This window comes from Schistocerca gregaria, chromosome 1 (genome assembly GCF_023897955.1).
Source record: "Schistocerca gregaria isolate iqSchGreg1 chromosome 1, iqSchGreg1.2, whole genome shotgun sequence".
Taxonomy (NCBI): Eukaryota; Metazoa; Arthropoda; class Insecta; order Orthoptera; family Acrididae; genus Schistocerca; species Schistocerca gregaria.
In genome coordinates, this window is record NC_064920.1 from 519,308,622 (window position 1) to 519,334,717 (window position 26,096).

Consider the following 26,096-nt stretch of genomic DNA (forward strand, 5'->3'; position numbering starts at 1 on the left):
TTGAAAATAAAATACGCTGTAAAACAAATAGAGTCATAGCGGCAATTGATGTAGCACGTGAACCGTTGTCAATAAATATGGTAGAATCTCCAAATTTTTAGCTTCACATATTCTTAAAAACTTAAACCGGAAGGAGCTTATTTCTAATCTTCTCAAACAGGAGTTCAGCTACTTTTGCTCTTAGTATAATTGCTAGTCTTGGATACAAACGAATCAGCTTCCTGAAACATTTTGCAACTTTCCATTCAGGACTGTCGCACGAAGTAATTTTCTGGGCTAACTCATCACTTAGAAGGTACTGATTACACAATAAGGAGCAATAACAATGACATGTTGTGTTCATTCATGGATGCCATGTACGAATCTCTTCAAGGAGTTAGGCACTCCAGCTGCAAAATCAGAGCTCATGTATTCTCTGACGAAATTCTTCATAAATAATCCATGACATTTGAGAAGAATTGTGATGTCCACAAACACAACATTAGAGGAACAAATTACTCTTATCACCATTTGTGAAAGCTGTCCGTGGCTCAGAAAGTAGTTCAATACTGAACAAAAACAATTTTTGATCACTAGCCCTATAAAATAAAATGTCTGTAGGTAGCTAAGCAAGCTTGAAATCTAATCTAATATAATTTCTCCTGGACAGCTCATTCTGTTCCTTGGACGAATTTCTGTTTAAGACTGGTAGAATGATAATGACAAATAAAACAAGAATAAAAATGCAATTATTTTTTATGTGTAGTTGCCTGAGTAGTATTAAAACTAATGCTTTAACTAATTCTAAACTCGACTTGTATAATCATCCTGCAAACTGATTCGTTCCACAGGAAAACAGTCATTCAGAAGAGCTACGGAATATGTAACTAACTTACAAATTTTTGAGAACAGAACATATCCCTAAAACTGAATTTGTCACAGTGTTCAGTGTTCCGTCCTAGCTGCGTAATTATCTCTTGCTTTGCACTTCGTATCTTCCTTTGGATGTTCAAGTAAGCTTTGTGCTGATTTAACTTCACAGCACAAGAAAAATACATGCGAAGTACAGACAAGCTAAGGAGAATGGCTGCGTGATCAATGTGGAAAAATCGAAGGACTGACAAAGCATGTAGAAAGGTCAAGATAACCTTCGGTGAAATTAAAATCAAGCGTAGTAGCATTAAGAACGCAAAGGAGAATCCACCATTACATGCAAAGGACAGAGCAGATAGGTGGAAAGAGTGCATTGAAAGTCCGTATGAGGGGGAAGACTTGTCTGATGTGTTAGAAGAAGAAACAGGAGTCATATAGAAAATATAGGGAATCCAGCATTTAGAATCAGAATTTAAAGGAAATCTAGAATGTTTAGGAAAAAATAATGCAGAAATGATACACAACATTGGGTTAGACTTTTTAAAATCATTGGGGGCAAGTGACAACCAAACAGCTATTAACGTTAGTGAGTAAAATGTGTGAGTCTGGCGATATACCAGCTGACTCGCGGAACGATATCATCTGCACAATCCCGAAGACTGCAAGAGCTAACAAATACAATAAAGATTTATTGCATAGTCAGCATCCAAGTTTCTGATGAGAATGATATACAGAAGAAAAACTTTAAGGTCTGTTAAGTAACGGTCAGTTTAGCTTTTTTCTTTTGAGTCCACAGTCTGCTGATTGGTTGGATGCGGCCTGCCACGAATTCTTCTCCTGCGACAATCTCTTCATCTCAGAGTAGCTCTTGCAACCTACGTCCTCGATTATTTGCTAGATATAGTCCAGTCTTTGTCTTCCTCTACAGTTTTTGCCCTCTACAGCTCCCTCTAGTACTATATACGTCATAGCCTCATATCTTACCAGATGCCTTATAATCCTATCCCTTCTCATGATCAGTGTTTTCTGCATGTTCCTTTCCTCTACGATTCTGCGCAGAAACTCCTAATTCCTCACATTATCAGTCCACCGAATTTTAAAAGTTTGTAGCATCACATCTCAAATGCTTCGATTCTCTTCTGTTCGTTTTCCCACAGTCCATGTTTCACTACCATACAATGCTGTACTCCAGACGTACATCCTCAGAAATTTCTTCCTCAAATTAAGGCCGGTATTTGATATTAGTAGACTTCTCTTGGCCACAAATGCCTTTTTTGCCATAGCGAGTCTGCTTTTGATGCCCTCCTTGCTCCGTCCGTCATTGGTTATTTTACTGCCTAGGTAGCAGAATTCCTTAACTTCACTGACTTCGTGACCATCAATCCTGATATTTAGTTTCTCGCTGTTCTCATTTCTATTACTTCTCATTAATTTCGTCTTTCTCCGATTTACTCTCAGTCCATATTCTGTACTCATTGGACTGTTCATTCCGTTCAGCACATCATGTAATTCTTCTTCACTTTCACACAACACAGCAATCTCATCAGCAAATTGTATCGTTGATATCCTTCCACCTTGAGTTTTAATTGCACCCCTGAATCTTTCTAATACTTCCCTCACTGCTTCTTCGCTGGACAGATGGACAGTAGGGGCGAAAGATTATATCCCCGATCTGACACCCTTTTTAGCCCGAGCACATCGTCCTTGGTCGTCCACTCTTATTATTCCTTCTTGCCTCTTGTACATTTTGTATATTACCCGTCTCTCTCTACAGCTTACTCCTATTTTGCTCAGAATTTCAAACATCTTTCAGCATTTTAATTTGGCGGACTCCTTTTCAGGTAGACAAATCCTGTGAACGTGTCCTGATTTTTTAAGTCTTGCTTCCATTATCGACTACAACGTCAGATTTACCTCTCTGGTTCCTTTATCTTACCTAAAGCCAAATCGATCTTCATCTAACACATCCTCTGTTTTCTTTTCTGTTCTTCTGTATGCTATTCTTGTCAGAAAATTGGAGGCATGAACTTTTAAGGTGGTTATGCCATAATTTTCGTACTTGTCAGCTCTTGCTGTTTCCGGAATTGTATGGATGATATTTTTTCGAAAGTCGGATGGTATGTCGCGGGACTCATACATTCTACACACCAACTTGAATAGCCGGTTTGGTGCCACTTTCGCCAATGATGTTAGAAATTTTGATGGAATGTTACCTATTTCTTCTCACTTATTTGATCTTACCTCTTTCAAAGCTCTCTTAAATTCTGATTCTAATACTGGATGCCCCATCTCTTCTAAATTGACTCCTGTTTCTTCTTCTATGACATCAGACGATTGTTCCCCATCATACAAGCCTTGAATGTACTCTTGCCACCTATCTGCAATCTCCTCAGCATTTAACAGCGGAATTTCCGTTGCACACTTAATGTTCCCACACTTGCTTTTAATTTAACCGAAAAATATTTTGGCTTTCCTATACGCTAAGTCAGCCCTTCTGACAATCAGTTTTTTTTTCGATTTCTTCACATTTTTCGTCCAGTCATTTAGCATTCGCTTCCTTGCACTTTCTATTTATATCATTCCTCAGCGAGCTGTATTCCTATATTCCTGAATGTCTAGGAATATTTTTGTTCTTCCTTCTCTCATCTATTAAATGAGTATTACCTCTGCTACCCTTCGTTTCTTCTGTTTACCTACGTTATTATTTCCAACTTCCATGACTGTCCTTTTTAGAGATGTCCAATCCTCTTCACCTGTACAGCCTACTGATATATTCCTTATTGTTGCATCTATAGCCTGACATAACTTCAAGTGTATCTCGTAATTTCTCCGTAATTCCGTATCAATTCATCTCAGTAATATTTCGTCCTGACTAATCTCTTGAACTTCAGTCTACCCTTCATCAATACTATATTGTGATCAGAGTCCATATCTGCTTCCAGGTAAACCTTGCAATCCAGTGTCCGAATTCGGAATTTCTACCCGACCATGACGTAATCTAATTGAAATCGTCTATTACTACCTGGCCTTTTGCAAGCATAACTCCTCCTCTTGTGATTCTTGAACAGAGTATTCGCTATTACTCGCTGACATTTATTACAAAATTCAATTAGTCCTTTTCCTCTCTCATTCCTTGGCCAAAGCCCACATTCTCCTTTTAAAATCTCTGCTAAAGCTTCCTCTACAGCCGCATTCCAGGCCACATGACTATCAGATTTTCTACTCCCTTTCTGGTTTGTTGTCGATTCTAGATTCTGATCAGAAAAACCCTATCACTGAACTGTACACAGTAACACACTCTCTGCCCTGCTCTCCTATTCATAACGAATACTACTCCAATTATACCAATTTCGGCTCTCTTGATATCACCCGATACTTATCTGACCGGAAACCCTAGTCTTCTTTCCATATCACTTCACTGCCCCCTACTATGTCTAGCTTGAGCCTCAGCACTTCCCTCTTCAGACTTTCTAGCTTCCCTGCCAAGTTCAAGGTTCTGACGTATCACGCTTAGTACGTTATCCTTTCGTTGGTTATTGAATTTTTTCTCATGGTTACCTCCCCCTTGAAGTCCACTGCCGGAGATGTGAATGCAGAACTATTCCGACATCTATTGTCAATGGAGAGATCATCGTGATACTTTTTCAGTCACAAGCCAGATGTCCTGTGGATGCACATCTATGTGTCTTTAATGCATTGCTTTATGCATCCTCATGCCGCCGGTCACTGCTGATTCTTCCGTCTATCGGGGCACTTCCCCACCCCAAGGCCAAGAGAGTGCCCTGAATCTTTTTGAGCTCCTCCGCCCTCTTTGATAAGGCCGTTTGCAGATTGAGTGTGACTGTTTATACCGGAAACTTCAGCTGCCAATGCTGATTACTAAACAAAATTTCAGCGGTGGTGAGTTTCGAACCCGAAATCGATGACGTTTCGATTATTCATCAAAGACGGTGCCCCTACACCACAGGTCCATCATCAGCAAAACAGATGCACCGGAGAGGTTATTCTGACGTAGCTGTTAATGTTGGAAGCAAGCTCGAAGAAAACTACTCAAGATGCGTCCGTAACATTTGTCGACCGCGGAAAGATGCTGGACAATATAAGATGGGCCAAGGCGTTCGAAATTATGAGAAAAATAGGGGAAAGTTATAGTGAAAGCCGGGTAATATACCATATGTACAAGCAACAAAAGAGAACAATAAGACTCAAGACCAAAAACGTAGTGCTAGGAAAAGAGTGTGAAGACCAAAAACGTAGTGCTCGAAAAAGAGTGTAAGAAAGGGGTGTATTCTTTCGCCCCTACTGTTCAGTACATACATCGAAGAACTAACGACGAAAATAAAAGAAAGCTTCCAGAACGGCAATGAATTGAAGGTTACAGGATTACGGATATGAGATTCGCTGTAAACACGAAAGTCATTACAAGCAGCTGAAATCAGACCTGCGATAAACTTAACATCAGAATTTTTAATCACGAAGGGGAAGGTTACAAGATTAAAATAATAAGATTCGCTGAAAACATTTCTGGCGTCAGTGAGAGTGGGGAAGAATTAGAGCATCTGTTGAGTGGAATGAACAGTCTAGTGAGTAAAGGACGTGGTTTGAGAGTAAATCGAAGTAAGACGAAAGTAATGAGAAGCAACAGAAATGAGACCAGCGAGAAACTTAACATCAGAATCGGTAATCACGAAGAAGATGAAGTTAAGGTAATCTGCTACCCATTCAGCAAAATAACCTATGATTGACGTAGCTGAACATGAAAAGCATATTAGCACTAGAAAAAAAGGGCACTGATGGCGAAGTGAAGTCTACTAGAATCACTCATACGCCTTGAGGAAGAAATTTCTGAGAATGTGCGTTTTGTGCACAGCGTTTTATGGAAATGAAACATTTACCTTGAGGAAGAAATTTCTGAGAATGTACGTTTGAAGCACGGCGTTGTATGGGAATGAAATATGGACCTTGGGAAAACCGGAACCGAAGGAAATCAAAGAATTTGAGATGTGGTGCTGAAGATGAATGTTGAAAATTAGGTGGACTGATAAGGTAAGGAAAGAGGAGGTTCTCCACAGAATTGTCGAGGAAAGAAATATGTAGTAACGAGTGACAAGGAGGTGGACAAGATGATAGGACGTCTGTTAAAACATGAAAGAATAACTTCCATGGTACTAGAGCGAGCTATATAGCGCAAAAACTGTAGGGAAAGGCAGAGATTGGAACGCATCCAGCAACTGTAATTGAGGATGGAGGCTGCAAGTGCTGATCTGAGATGGAGAGGTTAGCACAGGAGAGGAATTCATGGCGGGAAGCTTCAACCCAGACACAAGATCGATGGAAAAAAAATAACAGCTATTACTTGAGGAATGGCAGTCTTGCTGAAATCGAAGTCTGAAATATATAAGTACAAGTAATTACAGACAGCCGAAAAATATCGTTTCCAAAAAGGAGAAAGTCCTCCTCGCTCTATACTACTACCATTTCGTCTCTATGCTACAAGATGAAATCGTTTACTAAAGGACTGAAACTTGTTGAATGTCATTGACAAAGTCTATGTCCGTTAGTATTTTACACAAAATGGCAGCAACTCGACGTTTGCTGCTTCGAAGATGTCACCGAAAACGACTTCACACACTGTCTCTTTCACGGAATTGACTTCGTGTTTTTGTCGCTGAGTTCGTACATTTTCCTTCTACTGACGCAGCAGATGGAGTACACACTGCGTCGTATGTATTGATAATGACAAAAGCGATCAGGAAGCTTCACGCATCCGTTAATGTATTTCGATTCGTATCAGTTCAGCTACTCACATAAGCAGCTTCGCCACCATGCGTCTTGAGGTAAGCGGGTAGCATATCACTCCCGGTCGTCATAGCGGTACATCGTAGTTCCTCTCCGAATGGAAATTGCTGTAAATCTGCCAAAAAATCCGGGCTGTCTTTTAAAACTGCTCTTTAATAACTTCCGTTAGTACATTACACCCTTAAAACGATCACTCTGACAAAATACTGTTATTAATGAAACAACTTTTACGAAACAAAGTTAACAAAGGACCATAATGTATCACCAGCCATTTAGAACAATTAGCCGGCCTACCTCATCGGCTCTTGCGAGAGATGCATAGGGAAAGAGTGTGAGTTCCAACTCGTGTGTCCCTCCTCCGTGGCCTTTAGGTGAAGTTGGGTAGATTTTGCAGTAATCATCAGTCGACACAAGTTTCACGTAGCTACCTGTCACTCGAAAATCTGCTCTTCAGACTGCTGGAGTTGCTACATCCTGCAAAATTAAATCTTTTTTATGAAGAGATCCTTATCTGTCCCCGACAATGAACTTACTGAGTTATCCGAACACGTCATACGTCCCAACTCAGAGTTTCATTCGGACGCTACCTCTTCCAAGTTATACAAATTTAACGAACAGTAGTATACTTTTACTATTTAGATTTCGGAAGAGAGACATCTTAAGCTGTTGTACATGTACGTTATTTCTTGCAACCTAAGATTTCCTATGTCTGTGTTACCAACAAAGAAATGAATAGAACTAATTTTTCCCCGGATGTGTTGCAGGGTACATCCCACCAGTAGCAGCACCGGCCCCATTCGGAGGAGGTGAGTTATTACATAGTTTCATGTTGTACCGCACTCCTAGTTCACAAATTAATCATTTAGTTAACATCTTATGAATTATGGTGTGTACATATGGTATTTTAAACGACGTTTATCGGCCGAATTAGAGTATGATTAATATGACATGTGTGCTCAAGTGGCAAGAGGCAAATGCCCATTCTGCCATACTGATTTGGGTTTTCTGTGTTTGTCGTACGTTATTTCGTGATGGTGACAGAACAGTCTCTTCAACATACTGTTGTTCTACCTTCCCTATACCTCGTCCAAATGAGTAGACTCTCAATACCTACTGACCTAGATGTGGACGAGTTGTTAATCTCTGGGTTTCCTTCCTTGTACTAACATTCTCCGACAATGAATAAATGTTAACACTGGTTCAGTAACTCTAGACGTAAGGGCCTTTACTCCTCATTTAAGAGACTGCAGGGGCTAATTAACATTTGGCATTCGAAGGAACGGAACTTTCAAGCAGCTGTTAACTGACATGACAAACTGCTTTCCTGCTTTCTGTCTACTTGTTCACACATTGCTGCGGTATGTAAGAAATTCCATTTTCTGCCTCGGCTTATTAAAATCGCTTAAGATCGCGAATTCAGTTGAAGTGCTGTTCTCAAGTGATAGCTGTAACAACATAAAAGACATACATTCTGTACTAGTTTTTAATAGAGTGTTGCATCTACTTATATCTATGCCTGTTCTATTAAGCATATGAAGCGAGTATACAGGATGCACTTCATGACGATATCTTTTTAAGCATTATGGATAAGCATTGGCACACTTAACAGTGAGTTACGAAAAGGTACACTGTGTGATCAAAAGTATCCGTACACCCCCACAAATATACGTTTTTCATGTTAGGTACATTGTGCTGCCACCTACTGAAACGTACTCCATACCAGCGACCTCAGTATTCATTAGACATCGTGAGGGAGCAGATTGGGGTCCTCTGCGGAACTCACAAACTTTGAACGTGGTCAAGTGATTAGGTGTCACTTGTCTCACACGTCTGTACGCGAGATTTACATACTCCTAAACATCCCTAGGTCCACTACTTCCGATGTGAAAGTGAAGAGAAAACGTGCAGGGACACGTACAGCACAAACGCGTACAGGCTGACATCGTCTGTTGACTGACAGAGACTGCCAACAGTTGAAGAGGTTCCTAAGGTGTAGTAGGTAGACATCTACCATCACACAGGAATTCCAGCCTGCATCAGGATCCATTGCAAGTACTATGATAGTTAGGCGGGAGGTGAGAAAACGTGGATTTCATGGTCGAGTGGCTTCTCAGAAGCCACACATCACGGCGGTAAATGCCAAACGACGCCTCGCTTGCTCTAAGGAGCGTAAACATGGGACAATTGAACAGTGGAGAAACGTTGTATGGAGTAACGAATCACGGTATACAATGTGGCGATCCGATGGCAGAGGGTGGGTATAGCGAATGCTTGGCGAACGTCTCATGCCAGCGTGTGTAGTGCCAACAATAAAATTCGGAGGCGGTGGTGTTATGGTGCGGTCGTGTTCTTCACGGAGGGGTGTTGCACCCCTTGTTGTTTTGCTTGTCGCCATCACATTACAGGTCTACACTGATGTTTCAAGCACCTTCTTGCTTCCCACTGTTGAAGAGCAATACGGGGATGGTGACTGCATGTTTCAACACGATCGATCACCTTTTCATAAGGCACGGCCTGTGGCAGAGTGGTTACTCGACAACCGAATCCCTATAGTGAGCTGACCTGCTCAGAGTCCTGACCTGTGTCGTATAGAACACCTTTGGATGTTTTGGAACGCCGACTTCGTGTCAGGCCTCAACGACCGATATAGGTAACTCTCCTCAGTGCAGCACTCCGTGAAGAATGGAATGCCATTCCCCAAGAAAACATCACCGGATTGAACGTGTGCCTGCGAGAGTGGAAGCAGTCATCAAGAGTAAGGGTGGACCAACACCATATTGAATTCCAACATTACCGATGGAGGGCGCCACGAAATTGTAAGTCATTTTCAGCCATGTGACCGGATTCTTTTGATCACATAGTGTATATCTTTTGAAAATTCATTGGGTTTTATAATATTCGAAGAAGTAATGTACTAAAGAGTAGCGTCACAATTAAGTGTAAATAATTTACTTATCATATTACACTTTGGATGCCAAGATAATGCTATTTACTCAATCGTCCACCAAAATATTACAAACCTTAAGTAAAAAAAACGTGGCCAGGTGGTACTTTTGATCACTGAATGGCGTTTGTTTGTGTAGATCATGTTACACTCTTAGCAAAACTTAAGTTTTATAGATCTGATGACTTTACATGCAATTGGTTTGAATCATACTTAACAAACAGAAATCAAAAAATTGTGCTGGAAAATTCGTACAATGTTGGACAGAAATAAAATTTTATTGACTGGGCAGGAATGTCAAATGGAGTGCTATAGGTTTGAACTTTGCGTCACTCCTATTCCTTATATATATAAATGACTTTTCACTGAACTTTCAACAAGCAGAATTGGTAGTTTTTGGAGACGAGGCTACTGTTACAATAAAACGCATCAGAAAAAATAGAAGAGATGTTTATGATATTTTACAAAGAATTATTAAGTAGTTCTCTGAAAATGCTCTTCCGTAATTTTTGAAAATAAAGTACTCTATATTCAGTTCTGTAGAGCAAATAGAGTCATACCAGCAGTTGATGTACTACGTGAATAGTTGTCAATAAATATGGTAGAATGCTCCAAATTTTTGTCTGCACATATGTACAAAAACGTAAATAGGAATAAGCTTATTTCTGAGCTCCTCGAACAGTTAAGTTCAGCTACTTTTGCTCTTTGCTAGTCTTGGATACAAACGAATCAACTAACTGAAGCTTTCATTCATATTTCCATTCAGTATTGTCTTATGAAATAATGTTCTGGGCTAACTCGACAATTAGACTGTACTGATTCCACAGTAGCAAGCAATGAATATAATATTTGGTGTTCATCTGCGTATGTCATGCGGGAATTTCTTCAAGGAGTTAGGCTTTTCAGCTGCACCATCACAGTACGTATATTCACTAACGAAATTCATCATAAATAATCCAAGACATTTTGACAACAATTGTGATGTGTGGCTTACAACACTAGAAGGAAAACGACTCCTATAACACTTTATGAAAGCTGTCAGTGGCCCAGAAAGGAGTTCAATACGCAACAACGAAAATTCTTGATAAGTTGCCCAATAACATAAAATGTCTCTAGTAGCTAAGCAAGTTTGAAGTCTAATTTAATTTCTCCTGGACAACTCTTACTATTCCATGGACGCATTTCTGTTTAAAAACTGGTAGCACGATAGTAAAAAAATAAAATAAAAATAAAAATGCAACTAGGTTTTACGTGTAGTTGCTTGAGTAGTGCTAAAAAATGTGTTGATTAATGCTAAGAGTAAAGATGTATTCACATAGTGTAAACTTATTCGTTCCACAGGAAAAGAACAAGTCAGATAATCTATGGAACGTGTATCTAACTTACACATTTCTGAGCGCAGAACGTATCCCTAAAACTGAATTTGTGTTTTAGCAGTTTACATTGTCGTAGTTTGCAATCTTCCGACTTTGGAAGCTTTAAGATCAAACAAAGTAGAATGAATACATTGCACTCGATCAGAATTTCTAAAATCGTTGGGGGAAGTGGCAACAGAACTACTGTTACGTTGGTGTATAGACCGTCTGAGATGACAATATGCCATCAGACTTTCGGATAAAATATCATCTGCACAATCCCGAAGACTGCAAAAGTTAACGAATGCAAGATTTATCGCACAATCAGCTTAAGAGCTCATACATCCAAGTTGCTTAAAAGAATAACATACAGAAGAATAGAAAAGAAAAGTGAGGATGGGTTCGATGAGGGTCAGTTTGGCTTTAGAACTGGTAAAGGTACCAGAGAGGCAATTCCAATGTTGCTCTTGACAATGGAGGCAAGACTACAGAAAAGTCAAGACACATTCATAGAATTTGTCAATCTGAAAAAGCGTTAGTAGCCGGACAGAGACAGCAGCAGGACAATTTGTTAGTGCAGGTTGCCTCCATACAGTGGCAAGGAAACGTTCACAGCAAACCTGTTGCTCTATTTTGATTGGAAGATCCTTGAGTCATTGTTCTGCTAAGAGGATCATGATCCGCTGGGGATAATCCTTCTTTCTGATTAACAGGCCCTTAAACTAATGTGCAGCAAAGTGGGTTCCCAGGTCATCTCTCCCCTCCCCACCCACTCAGAAAACCTGCACCGTCTCCGATATCAAATAAATTGAATAATTATTTAAACCGGTTGAAAAATTGGTGGGAAGTATCTCAGTCCTGTTACTTTCGGTATTCGTGAGCTGCTTCAGGTTATTCCAATTCCCCCCTTTACACTGTATCAAATTTATGGACTAATTAATTAATTAAATCGATATTCTTCAGTTTTCCTTGACCACTTCCTATTTTAGGAATATTGATTGATCGATAGCAGTATATGTAACATTCTTTATGCAATTTAGTCAATGAAACTTCCTGGCAGATTAAAAATGTGTGGAGGACCGAGACTCGAACTCGGGACCTTTGCCTTTTTGCGGGCAAGTGCTCTACCATCTTTTTTTTTTAAATCTCATTTTGTTCGCTTTTGTTCTTTGCATCTGCTCGGGGCGGACGTCGAAAGACATCCATTTATGTTCGTTTTTGATCGATTGACTCAGTTCTCTGACCGAACACGCTGAACTACCGTGCCGGCTACCATCTGAGCTCTCCAAGCACGACTCACGCCCAGTCCTCACAGCTTTACTTCTGCCAGTACCTTGTCTCCTACCTTCCAAACTTTATAGAAGCTCTCATTCTGGAATTTAGACAACGTGTGGAATATTGTTCATTTAAACAAATTACGGGATACAAGGTGATATATGGTGTACAGTTTATTTAGAGGATCTTTCAGGGAATGGGTTACAGAGTGTAGACTATTTAAACAATCACAGCGCATTTTTCATTCCGCGTAAGAAAAAACTCTATCGCGTCCCGCCACCCGCGCAGTCTGCCCCACCTGCTAACACCGGGACCCGCGACGGCTGTCGGCTGCCTCACCGTGCAGGCGCTTGGAGCAGCGTGTTGTGGCTTATGCAGCGTGGTTTTGGAATCACCAGTCTCCATATCGGCCGGTACAGTTAGAGGCGAGCTAAGCCACCCCCGAACAGAAACACATTTCCTCTCGGCCTTCACCACCATCTCAAGTGGTCTGAATAAATGAACCAACCTGTTGGATACCAGTGCAAGTGAGAGATGCCCTGCGTCCAAAGCAGATACTTGGCTGGGAATCGACCGATAAATACTCCTGAAGTTAAGAAATGGGTACTTTCCGGTTATATGATCGTGATGTTGAGAAAATAAGGCTGACATAGTAGCTATTTCACACCCAGAAATTGACGATGACACAAAGCTAATAGCAGGTTGATTCGAAATACACTCTAAAAATAGAACGGTGCATACAAAGAGGGAGATCTGGAGTTTGCTTTGCACATGACATGGGAACTAGCACGGGATATTTCATTCCGCAGTAGGCTCTAAGCTGCCCCAGCCTCCCTGGCACAATTTCTAGTTTTGCATTTGATGAACTGCTTCAGGAATTATTAAATCTGGTGCTGAATACCACATCGTGAAGAAGTCATTAATGTTGCTTCAGAAGATGTGACACGGGTAGTATTAATTAAAATTGTAATACTGAATTTTTAACTATTTGCTTCACATAGTTCAAAACTACTCAAAATAAAAAAAGATCGACACTGCACAGTAGTTTGCATGCTTAAATAACAGTGTAATGTTTCTGACCTGAAATTTCATTAAATAATCCTAAACTGTTGGTATTTCACGTCACGGTTGGGGGCAGTGATGTATGAAATGATAGTTGGAATTTCAAATTTCGACGTAAATGTATATAGCCACAGTGATAGAGTTGACGACCACTACAGGTCTGCTATGTGTATTTCCTTTTTTAAAGCGCTATAAAATTCCCTAGTTGACGCGTCCTGTCCACCACATTAGGAATGAGGGAGAAAGGTTCTACTGCGTGATAGAGCAGAGGCCATAGCAAGATAGAATCCATTGCGATGTAGGGAGAACCACTAAGCATGAAACATTTAAACCACAAACCAATCCGTTGTATTAAGTTGACACGGCTAGATGTCAAAGATCGCTTACAGCCATCACAGGAGAAAACTTTTCGTCGCGAGAAATACGTTTCAGTTGTTGTGGCCCAATGTGTACAGTGCCTAACCAAGGTACAGTTATTCACATTCTGTTGGGCACTTCATCCGAAATTCTGGCGAAATTTACAAACCATAACAAATGAAACATTCTCGCACGGAATCTGCAGTTCAAAGAGCTCCTTCCGTTATTTCAGTAACGAAGTGACTTATAAACTTACAGAGACATGTTTTTTTTTATTAGGTTTGTAAATATGGATTTATTTTTTTCATTACAGCATTTGGAGCACCTTCTGGCTTTCAACACAGCGTCTTTGCGTCAGGTAAGTCTTTCACGGTACTTATTATCTTTATAAGCTTTTATTTCGGATACATAAACTATAATTTTACGTTTTATGCTTTGCATCCATCTTTGCGGAGATTATACACTCCTGGAAATGGAAAAAAGAACACATTGACACCGGTGTGTCAGACCCACCATACTTGCTCCGGACACTGCGAGACGGCTGTACAAGCAATGATCACACGCACGGCACAGCGGACACACCAGGAACCGCGGTGTGGGCCGTCGAATGGCGCTAGCTGCGCAGCATTTGTGCACCGTCGCCGTCAGTGTCAGCCAGTTTGCCGTGGCATACGGAGCTCCATCGCAGTCTTTAACACGGGTAGCATGCCGCGACAGCGTGGACGTGAACCGTATGTGCAGTTGACGGACTTTGAGCGAGGGCGTATAGTGGGCATGCGGGAGGCCGGGTGGACGTACCGCCGAATTGTTCAACACGTGGGGTGTGAGGTCTCCACAGTACATCGATGTTGTCGCCAGTGGTCGGCGGAAGGTGCACGTGCCCGTCGACCTGGGACCGGACCGCAGTGACGCACGGATGCACGCCAAGACCTTAGGATCCTACGCAGTGCCGTAGGGGACCGCACCGCCACTTCCCAGCAAATTAGGGACACTGTTGCTCCTGGGGTATCGGCGAGGACCATTCGCAACCGTCTCCATGAAGCTGGGCTACGGTCCCGCACACCGTTAGGCCGTCTTCCGCTCACGCCCCAACATCGTGCAGCCCGCCTCCAGTGGCGTCGCGACAGGCGTGAATGGAGGGACGAATGGAGACGTGTCGTCTTCAGCGATGAGAGTCGCTTCTGCCTTGGTGCCAATGATGGTCGTATTCGTGTTTGGCGCCGTGCAGGTGAGCGCCACAATCAGGACTGCATACAACCGAGGCACACAGAGCCAACACCCGGCATCATGGTGTGGGGAGCGATCTCCTACACTGGCCGTACACCTCTGGTGATCGTCGAGGGGACACTGAATAGTGCACGATACATCCAAACCGTCATCGAATCCATCGTTCTACCATTCCTAGACCGGCAAGGGAACTTGCTGTTCCAACAGGACAATGCACGTCCGCATGTATCCCGTGCCACCCAACGTGCTCTAGAAGGTGTAAGTCAACTACCCTGGCCAGCAAGATATCCGGATCTGTCCCCCATTGAGCATGTTTCGGACTGGATGAAGCGTCGTCTCACGCGGTCTGCACGTCCAGCACGAACGCTGGTCCAACTGAGGCGCCAGGTGGAAATGGCATGGCAAGCCGTTCCACAGGACTACATCCAGCATCTCTACGATCGTCTCCATGGGAGAATAGCAGCCTGCATTGCTGCGAAAGGTGGATATACACTGTACTAGTGCCGACATTGTGCATGCTGTGTTGCCTGTGTCCATGTGCCTGTGGTTCTGTCAGTGTGATCATGTGATGTATCTGACCCCAGGAATGTGTCAATAAAGTTTCCTCTTCCTGGGACAATGAATTCACGGTGTTCTTATTTCAATTTCCAGGAGTGTAGTATTTGAACTGTTATTTTCTGACCTAAATTACACAGAAATTTCGCTATATTATGTATGTTGTCGTAGTAAGGGTTTTACACGTTTCTCCTTGGACTTTGTACGTTCATAACTTTCATTAAATTTGACTTCGTTTACATCACAACACCTCTTGTTGCAATAAAGTCCTCTAGGTTACGCTCCACGACACGTGAGCATAGAGTCTTATAATTCTGAAGAACTGCATCCGTAATTTGCGGATGCGATTGCACATCAGCTCTAAATATGATTACTGACTTACAAAAACTTGTGCCAGGCAGTCATCCGAAGACGGTATTCTCGCTTATCGCAAGCTGTTGCCCTAACCATTTCAACTATCCATTTATGTCTCGCAGAGTGACGCAGACTTCCGAAATCGCAGTTTCCATGTCCTATGCTCGCACACCATTTCACGTGATTGCCGCACAGGGAGAGACATTGTTATTCTTGTCGTATTTGCTTCGTTGGTTGTGTAATACAAATGTGCAATGCCGTGTGTTACAGTGTCTATAGAGTACCATACAATAGTTCCAGTCCCGGTCCGGTAAAAATGTTCATGTGTCAGTAATCGTTTTTACGGGTGATGTATAACAGTATTCAAAAATTACATATACGTTTCTTCAATTTAGTTCGGCTGTAGATCGTCGTCAGCATGAGTTCACCTTATGATACGCTTCAGACATTGGAAAATTGTTTATAGTTTTCTTCTCTTGGCTGTTAACTCAGAAATATTTTTTACAAAGTCGCCAGCATTTCTGTGGTTCTGCTTGCAGTTTAGAAGCATTTTAATACTTTTATTGTAAGCAAATAAAAATGTTTTCTTAGCGCAGACACAATATTCCGTTACTCGCTTAATTACATAGTCTATCATGCAGCCTTCATAGGAATAATGGGTACAAGCGCAGAGAATTTTACACGTGGTACTGTAATCTGTACAGACATGAGTGTGTCACTTGTCGAAGTCTCCACACACAGACGTCTCAGCTTTAAGACCTAATGTTTTCTGCATGCTTGTACTGCACCACGAAGTGTACTACGCTTATCAGCCCACTTTTAGACACTTGATCTGCTCCTCAGAGGAAAGTAAGCATTTATGGGCTGCTCTTGCTACATGTACCTGGAGGTACTACCGAACCTAAAAACGTAACATTTGTAATGGCTATAACTGTTAGTCTACAAATGACATAAATATTGATGTAATATTGTTCACTACACCGTCCTCAGTAGCAATATCTGCATTTACACGCTGCCTTTTGCCATTATTTTTACGTGGAAACATTGTCATTCTTAGTTTAACACATAGGAAATTCTAGAAGAAGCCATAATATATCATTTACCGCAGCGCAATTTCCATTTTCGGGATGGGCGTACATCCATGTCGGTGTCATCCATTGTCAAAAAGTATTGCAGTTTTGTGCCTGGATAACATAGACTGCAGTTTGAAAATTACTTTGCTGTTTATTGAAGTGCTTCAGACATTTCTATACTGGTTTTCAACAGATTTGCCATCATTTGTATAAATGGTTTCCCGTTTTCTCTCCTGCATTACCGAAAACACACACATATAAAAACAAAGATGCGAATACTCGAGTTAAATATGACACTGAAACTTTGTCTCAGACGAAAGGTTTTTGTTCTGTTAACGTGTAACCAGTGTCAATGTTTTCCTCAAATGATCAGCGTACACTGATAAGCCGAACCACTACGAGCTCTCCCCACCGCTACACTGAGTGCCACCTGGCGGGGTTGCAGGCATGTGACGTCGTAAGGAACGTGACTAACTGCAGCAGAGGCCAACGGGGAACCATTCTAGCAACGACACGGACTGCAGAGAGCATCCATGCCTACTTGTTGAAGGACTGTGAAACCACAAGCACGTCACAGGGTGCTGGACGTCCACGCCACATCACACCCAGTTCGGGAGCTTGCCAGCTCTGTAAACCAGGATAGGCGGCGATCTGTGACAGATCTGACGACAAAGAACAGTGCTGGAGCTGTCAAAAATGTTTCTGAGCGCACAACTCATCGTAAGTTACTGAACATGGCTCCCCACAGCAGACGATCACTAAATATTCTCATATGTACTTGACGATTCACGGAATTACGACTGAAGGGCGCAAGGGAGACTGTACCGTGTGTCGCTTCGCCGAATGAGTCACTTTTCTCGTTACACCAGAGCGATAGTAGCGTCCGGATGCGCCGTCACCCAGGCAAACAGCACTCGAAATATGCACCGTCGCACAGACGTAGACCGGTGGGGGTGGTATTATGCTGTCAGGTGCATTCACCTGCGCCAGACATGAGACCTGCGGTAGTAATCGGAGGGACTTGGACAACTTCGCCTACTTCGATGACATCTTCCAGCAGGACTAGGGCAGCCTCACAAAGCCAAAGTCTTCCTACAGTGGTTTGAGAAGCGTGTTTGCGAACTCACATTAATGTCTACGCCACCAAATTCGCCTAATATAAAAGAGATGGAGCACATTTGTGACGCTACCGGTCATCAACTCCGGTCCGCAAACTAGGTGCAGTAATTTAAGAGTATTTCGTGACCAGATTTGGGCCAAGACGCTACTCGCAGGTGACCATAAAGTTCTGGCTCATCACTGCATCTCCTCAAGTAAGGACGACGTCATGACGATAATGTAGCTGTACCATGTCGTCTCGATCCAAATAGATTTTGGAGTGAGTTTCTCTTCTTTAAGTCCTATGGGAAAAATTTACTTCCGGTGATACGAGAGGGAAAAATGTTGGTACTATTGAAAATGTTTGCGGTAAATGTGTGTATACAGGGATGCTACTGAAAAATTTATCTCTTTGATGCTCGTGCCGTGCAAAGCTGATACTTAAAAGGGAACCTCCCCATCGCACCCCCCTCAGATTTAGTTACAAGTTGGCACAGTGGATAGGCCTCGAAAAACTGATCAATCGAGAAAACAGGAAGAAGTTGTGTGGAACTGTGAAAAAAATAAGCAAAATATACAAGCTGAATAGTCGGTGCGCAAGATATGCAACATCAAGGATAGTATGAGCTCAGCAGCGCCGTGGTACCGTGGTTAGCGTGAGCAGCTGCAAAACGAGAGTTCCTTGGTTCAAGTTTTCCCTTGAGTGAAAAGTTTATTTTCTCGAAGTTATGATCTGTCCGCTCGTCCATTGACGTCTCTGTTCACTGTAATAAGTTTAGTGTCTGTGTTTTGCGACCGCACCGCAATACCGTGCGATTAGTAGACGAAAGGACGTGCCTCTTCAATGGGAACCGAAAAAATTTGATCGCAAGGTCATAGGTCAACCGATTCCTCCACAGAAAAACACGTCTGATATATTCTATACGACACTGGTGACGGAATGTGCGTCACATGATCACATGACAGGAATATGTTGTCGACCCACCTAAATTGGCGAATGGGTAAAAAGATTCTTCTACTTTGCCCAATTTAGGTTTTCTTGTGGATGTGATAATCACTCCCAAAAAAGTGATGAAAACGTAAGAATTTGTCACATAAACTGCGACAAATGAATGCAACAGTTTCACAGTCGCACAGTTTTCCCTGTGCTTTGTCAAAACATATGTTTTTAACGTTTTCAAATTTTTCCGTGTGTAGACCGTCAAATCCTGCATATGTCCAAGCAAATCTGAACATGTCCTGTAATTTTGGAGAGCGAAGTTGATTATGTGTGGGTACCTGAACTTTGATAATTGTCTGAAAATAAAAAATTAAACTCTTCACTCGAAGCTTAACTTGAACCAAGTACCTCTCGTTCCGGAACTGCTCAAGCTAACCACGGGACCACGGCGCTCCTGAGCTCACACTCTCCTTGATGTTGCCTATCTTGTGCATGTACTACTCAGTTTGTATTTCTTGCTTATTTTTTTCATAGTTCCATACAACTTCTTCCTGTTTCTCGATTGATCTGTGTTCAGTTTTTCAAGGCCTATCCACTGCGCCAGCTTATAACTATATCTGAGTGGGGTGTGATGGGGAGGTTCCCTTGTTAGCAATATCCGTAGATCTTTTGAATCGCTTTCCACATGTCTCATTATCAAATTTTTAATTGAGAGCATACTGTCAAGATGTGAAAATGGTCAACTTAGCCGTCACATTACCTTATATAGACACGATGCGTGTCATTTTGCTGTTTACTTGCATGAACGTGGAGCTGCGTACGTTATTTGTGTATACTTCTTCTGTGAATACTTTGACATAAGTTCGAACAGTGTAAATATCTTTGGCGATCTTCTGAAATCTTTCAGTTCGGAGACATTGCAATAATTACGTTATTAACAGCCTAAAACAAATTCTTAGTTTCTAAGGTTATTAAGGAGAGTTGATGCATGAGTGATTTTTTTGTTCACATTTACATGTATGTCCTCTGCTTTTGTTTTGCAGCGGTACCCAAGCCTTTGGAAGAATCCCTACTTTTCTGCTGCTCTCCTGCTCCAGGTGAGTTAATTGTTAACGATTTTTAATTTGACTCAAATGAAAGATAAAAATCAAACTGCTTTCATTTCTTAATAGTTCTATTTGCGAGTCCAGACGTAGTGGAACTTAGTAGTCACTGTAATTTCCATAAAAATGGTCTGAATTCCTCTTACGACATTATCATGAGATACGTATGGCAGGAAGCAAGATATTTTTGGTTCATTTTGGAACCCTAGCTCTCTTACGTATAAAAGTAAGCTTTGATGTGATGCATAACTTCTTTCTTCTAGAATCTCCCGCTAGAGGACGTTGAAAATTACTGAAATACGCGCCGACCGGCACAGTAAACCATTCTCTGAGTTTCCTTTATCTCTTTTATTAATCTAAAATTGTAAGCATCCCACACAGATGGATTAACTCGGCAACAGAGTATGTCTAATTCCTGTAATAATGCAGGATAATAGAAACACAGATTCCTTACCCATCCCGCGTATCTGACGATTTTAGTATCACACCTGAGCAGCGTAGGTATCAGTGTCTCTCAGTCGGAATTTCTTATTATAGCGGAAAGTTAAGGCTTTTGCTGGCAACAGCCTGAGAAATGTTTCGAGTTTCTAAGCTTACGAACAAATTCTGATGTATTTTAAAGTTCAGATTTACATTTTACTTTTAGTGATTCACGAGGCAGCAAAAGCTCCTTCCGGTCCATACACGACCACGACTTTTCGTCCTGGTGCTGCAAGTTTTGCAGGCGAGTGCCGTGTTGACAGTTCTAACCTCATTAAAATGTGAAGCTACGAGACAAATTGCGAGGACGGAGAACACGTGCCTGCTACTTTCCATCAGTATTATCAAGACCAGTCGTTGGACAACTTAGTTGAGTTCACTCTTTATCGAAATATTTATCACTGAACGATGAAACCAGTCTGTTAGCGGAGATTTATTGGTACTTATTGGAAACTTCCATGACCCCGCTAGTTGTAAAATCCTTAATATTTCTTCTTTTTAGGCATATTATATTTGGGATAGGCACTGCTCAGAGTAATGTCCTAAAAAGTTGTACAGTTGTTATGTAAATAATCATTTTATTAGATAAACAGGATATTCCCAATATCTTATCAATGTTCAAATGTGTGTAAATTCCTAAGGTACCAAACTGTTGAGGTCATCGGTCCTTAGACTTACACACTACTTAAAATAACTTACGCTAAGAAAAACACACACACACACCCTTGCCCGAGGGAATACTCCAACCTCATGGCACCTCAAACTGCTATCCTTTCAATAAATCGATGCCAGTTACATAGTTCTTTCGCTCATAGTAAAGAGATATATTTGTTTCAAAAATCTTTCATTAACATATGTACAGTACCACAAAATAGCTGTCGAAACACCAGTATTTAAAGCGTCTGCGCATAACTGGCACAAATTTAAATCTTCTAACACACTTCTCTTTCCAGAACATTTTATCCCTGTGTATTGAGTTTTACCCAAAAAATGATTCCAGAACTTATTAATGAACAGAATAGCGCAGAATGAACCAATTTTTCGTCTTAATTCGTCTATGGCTGTAACCACAAGTACTGCATATGTAACTTAAATAATTCACTTAATAAAACCAGGGAGGTTTACTATTTAAGGCTACAATCAACACCATTTATTTCTTTTAGTTCATTGTTCGAATAAGCACCCGCTGTAGATTCTGGTATTTTATTAAAGTTATTGAGCTGATTATGCTAAATCCAATCAAATTCAAGCAAAATTCTTTTTCCTAGAGCTATTTGCTGAAAATTACTAAGATTTTTGTCGGTAGGAGACATTGTGATATTAATTATACATGGACCTCTTTCAGCTGCAAAAAGGATAAAATTTGGTCTTTAGAGGACGTTATGCTTTCATATGACGTCATACAGGATGAAAAGCCGAAATTTTGCACCTCAGATTGCTTTTGACACTTAAAGATGTTTGTAATTTGTTTACACATTTACGAATAGTGGCCTGTGGCTCATGAACAAACAGAGGCGCTTTCTCGTAACTTCATTAATAACACAGATACAGGCATGACTTTGTTTTTCTTTGTTTATTTATTCGAATAACGCTTTGGAGGGTACGATAAATCAACTTCGGTTTTTCTTCTTTATGTTTAATTTTAGTTGCCCCCTGACTTCCTTCATCATTCGAGAGTGTCGCTCCCTTTCCTCCTTGATCCACTTTCTTCCTTTTGCAGTCCTCGCTCTTTCCTGCTTCTTGCGTTGTTTCTCTAGAAACTATTCTGTTATCTGTTACGTCAATTCTAATTTCCGTCGTTTCCATATCTTTGTCACTTTCAGTGAACAATGTGTGTTAGGATTTGTAACTGTTTAATAAGGTCTTCGTACTTAGACCCATTCGGTATTTACGTACATAAAACTGTAGTCTTCATTTCTTAATTACATAATTAGCTTTTCCAATTTAAAATAGACCTCTCTGTATGATCTTAACTTGTATTCATCATTTATATATCTTCTAGGTCTCAGTATTTTACTTAGAATTCTTCTTTCAACTTATTCCAGTTTTTCAATATACCCAAATCTTGTTATTTGGGGTGTTTCTGCTGCATGCAGTTTCCACCGCTGTTTGACAGTATCTTAGGTCTGTGTCCCGGACAAAGTACATTTTTTGTATATGTTTACTGTCATTTGGAATTCTCTTTCCATTTTATGTACTCTGCTCTCCATGGCTACCTTTATTTTTGTGTTACTTGTTATCCATTCTCGTAAGTATTTAAAACGGTTTGTTTTAGATGTTATATTGTTATGAATTTTAACATTTAGAGGGAAAAATTGATATTTTTCATGTGTTTTCAAACACTATTTTAATCTTATTTTGTTTGCTTGTTTCTGTAGTTCTGCGATTTGCTCTTTGATACCGTCCAGAGGGTTTTTAATGATGCCATGTCCTCTGCACACCTAAACAATCTATGTTCATTTTATTTGATTTCTTCCTAGTTGAACACCCTTAGTATCTATGGATTTTCTCCATTCTCTCACTACCTTCTCTAATGCGCAGTTAAAAAATAGGGGTGGTGAACCATCTCACTGTCATTTCGGTTGGCGACGAATTTAATTAATAGAGACAACGGCTTCATCAGGGGCAAATTATGGAATCTGGCGCTTCCTGCAACAAACTCACAAAGACGTAGCAACGGTGCAGCTCGTAGTGATACATGGATATTTCCGTGCTGATGGACCGTGCAGCCATAGCTCTAATTTAATGAGTATGTTGTACCTCTTCATCGCCGATCAACGTCTCTGGCGCCTTGCGCTACCTGTGGCCACATGCGCGTTGGCACGGTCCGCGGGTTTAAAAGGACGGAGTAAGTGCTGGCGCGTCCATATGGGGCAGGAGAATGAAATTACAATGAAGAAAAGAAAAGGAAAAGCTGGAGAGTCAGTCACAAGGGTAAGTCTGAAGATGGCTGGACTGTATACAGCCCGAAATATCAGAAGAAGTGAAACTTTATGGAGCTATCAAAATGAATTTCTTTTTCTTGTGGATCGTAGTTGAGTAGTCCTTTGAAGCAGTCTGCACGTATTCTGCAGTTCTCTGTGTTACTACATGCAATATTCTATGTTTTTCGCTCTATAAACAGTAAACTTGGCGGTGTGTGCATTTTAAAACTATTTTTGAATGTTTTATAAAAGTTCCTTGTATTTTTATGCTTCAAATGTGGTTCAGCTGACTTTAGGTGGTCTTTTATTTGTTATTTTCTGGTCTTTTTGAGTCCATTTGATGCATGTTTTCTTGATTCTATAAACCTTTTCCTGTTCTTATCATTTTTATTTGCGTTCCAAATATTCGAAGCTCGCTGTCCCTTTATCTTATCACCAACATCATTCCACGAAGCATGTTTTCATTTCTTTTTAAGAGGGGTAGTTTCTTCTGCAGCTTCAATGTCTTTTTAAAGTTGCTGCCAACACCCAAGATTTATGTATTCTCTTTTCCAAAAGAATTTTGTAACACTTCCTCCAGATAACTTCTGTCTGTCAAACTTTCTGAATTGGTACTGATTCATTTTTCTAAATGCTAGTCTAACCTTGAATTAAATGATAAATGCAGGAGGTAGTGGTCTCAATCTAAGTTGGCGCTCTTGGAAATTTTTGCATTGAGTACTTCCACTGCAAAATGTCTGCTTACAGCAACGTGATCGAGTTGTTTTTCACCACAAGTCGGATTTCATATATCCATGTAGTTGGTTTTCTAGGAATTTTTTTGTAGAGTATAGATTTTAATACTATTTTATGCTGTCGGCATGAGCTTAAGAATTTTTCTTCATTTGCTTTGGTGCTTTTATGTGCTGGTAATTTTCCTGCTATTGATCTGTGATGACGTTCTTTGTCTATTTGCACAGTAAAGTCTCCAGGCAGTAATACTATATTTTTCGATTTAATGTGATCTGCGGTGTTTGCCATATTTTGCCAAAAAATTTGTGTTTGCTTTTTATGTGTTCTGTTTCATTTGTTGGGGAAGGCATATTTAAAATAGTGTAAACTCTGTTTGATGATTTACATGTTAGTGTGGAAAGTCTTTCATTAGTTCAGTTAAAATCTGTTATTTAGTTTAAAACATTGTTGTTTACAGTGAATTCTCTTCAGAGATTGGATACGGTCTTCATAATTTGTTTTCCTGGTTTTCCGTCAAATATCCTGAATCCTTCTCAGTGGAAAAGTTGTTCGTCAGTAAATATTGCTTTTTGCAGTGCCGTTATCAGTTTTTTTCCTTTGGAAAGTTTATTAAAGTTTTAATTTTTCCAGTTTTTTAAGGAAGAAATTACATTTTTTTATGGAACAGTGCTACTTTTTGACCCCAGAATAGCGGAGCTAAGCAACACAAATTCAGTGGTACAACATTTTTGCTGATCCAATAAGAAATCATTTATTTAAAAAAGTTGAATTTATGCATTTTTTGTACTAAGAGGCACAAGATACTTCGCATCCCAGAGGAAGAAATATAAAGATATCATTTATGTGATCATACTGAACATCTCTGAGTATGACTTCCTCTTACTGTCCACCAGTTTGGAAATAGATGGTTTAATGTATCTCCCGCTACTGAAGAATTATGAGCAGGCCATTCATCATGAAGGAAACAACATTTGGCGACATCTTGAGGTCATGTTTTCTAATAACAAGGGTATGATAATTACAAGATATGTGTGGACTTTTCGCCGTTCAATGTACCGTTAATGAAATAAGGGGGTAATCACGTGCTGTCCGATTACGCCACACCACACGTTCGCACTCTACTGTCGTTTATGCAACACACGACGAAGCCAATGCCAGTTTACCGTTGACCAGTAGTGAACGCTTCGTAGGCTTTTACTCCAGTGACCTGTCAAAGTGACTTCGTCGGTAAAGAATACCATCTCAAAACAATTTGTTTTCCTAGAGAACCCACTGATAGTGTTCAAAATAGTGTTTAAAATATCTGTCATGTAGCTCTTGATGTAGAGAAGTAAGGGAAGATTAATATTTATGTCTATGAAGAATGCAAATAACGCTACTTTGACCGATACCAACAACTCTTTGTTTTTTTGCACGAAGTGACCAACGAATTTATTGCAGCAATTGCTGGTTCGTTGGCAGTCTTCCTTCGTACAGGTTACCTTGGGGCAACATTTCCAATCTCGTGAAGGATTTTCAGTGTTTCAACGAAGGTAGGACGTACTTTCAGTGTTTATCTGGAAACTGCTCTTGATGCATTTAGTTAATATTCGGCATAAACTGAGAACATGTCGACCAGTTCTTCGCAATCGAATGGCGTTGTCAACTTGAAAATATTTTATGCAATATTAATGATTCGATTGTGTTGTTTTTTTACTAGCAGCACACTGTGTTTAAATTGTGGCATTTCTCGTAACAAACTTGATCAATGTAGTGGTTCAGCTATCTCTCAATTAACTCCTATGTCCCGGCGGCGCAGGGCCCTTGGGTAGGCTCGTAATCTTTCGGATAATGTGCAATCAATGGTCGCATCAACAGGACTAAAGTATCTACATTCAGTATATTCTTGCTTAGTGAATTGTTCGTAGATCTGCAAAAGTGTGAATTTCATCCCCTCTAGATTTGTTATTCTGTCAGCAAAAAAGTG

General features: G+C 40.7%; 1 protein-coding gene across 2 annotated transcripts in view; it reads left to right on the forward strand.

Moving 5' to 3' along the window:
• Window positions 1–26,096, forward strand: part of LOC126354626 (inter-alpha-trypsin inhibitor heavy chain H4-like) — a 99,785-nt gene that overhangs the window by 55,617 nt on the left and 18,072 nt on the right. For both annotated transcript variants that reach the window (XM_050004397.1, XM_050004405.1), the window contains 3 exons: window positions 7,416–7,457; window positions 13,958–14,002; window positions 19,935–19,988. In XM_050004397.1, coding sequence (XP_049860354.1) covers window positions 7,416–7,457; window positions 13,958–14,002; window positions 19,935–19,988 — 141 coding nt within the window. The remainder of the gene's footprint in view (window positions 1–7,415; window positions 7,458–13,957; window positions 14,003–19,934; window positions 19,989–26,096) is intronic.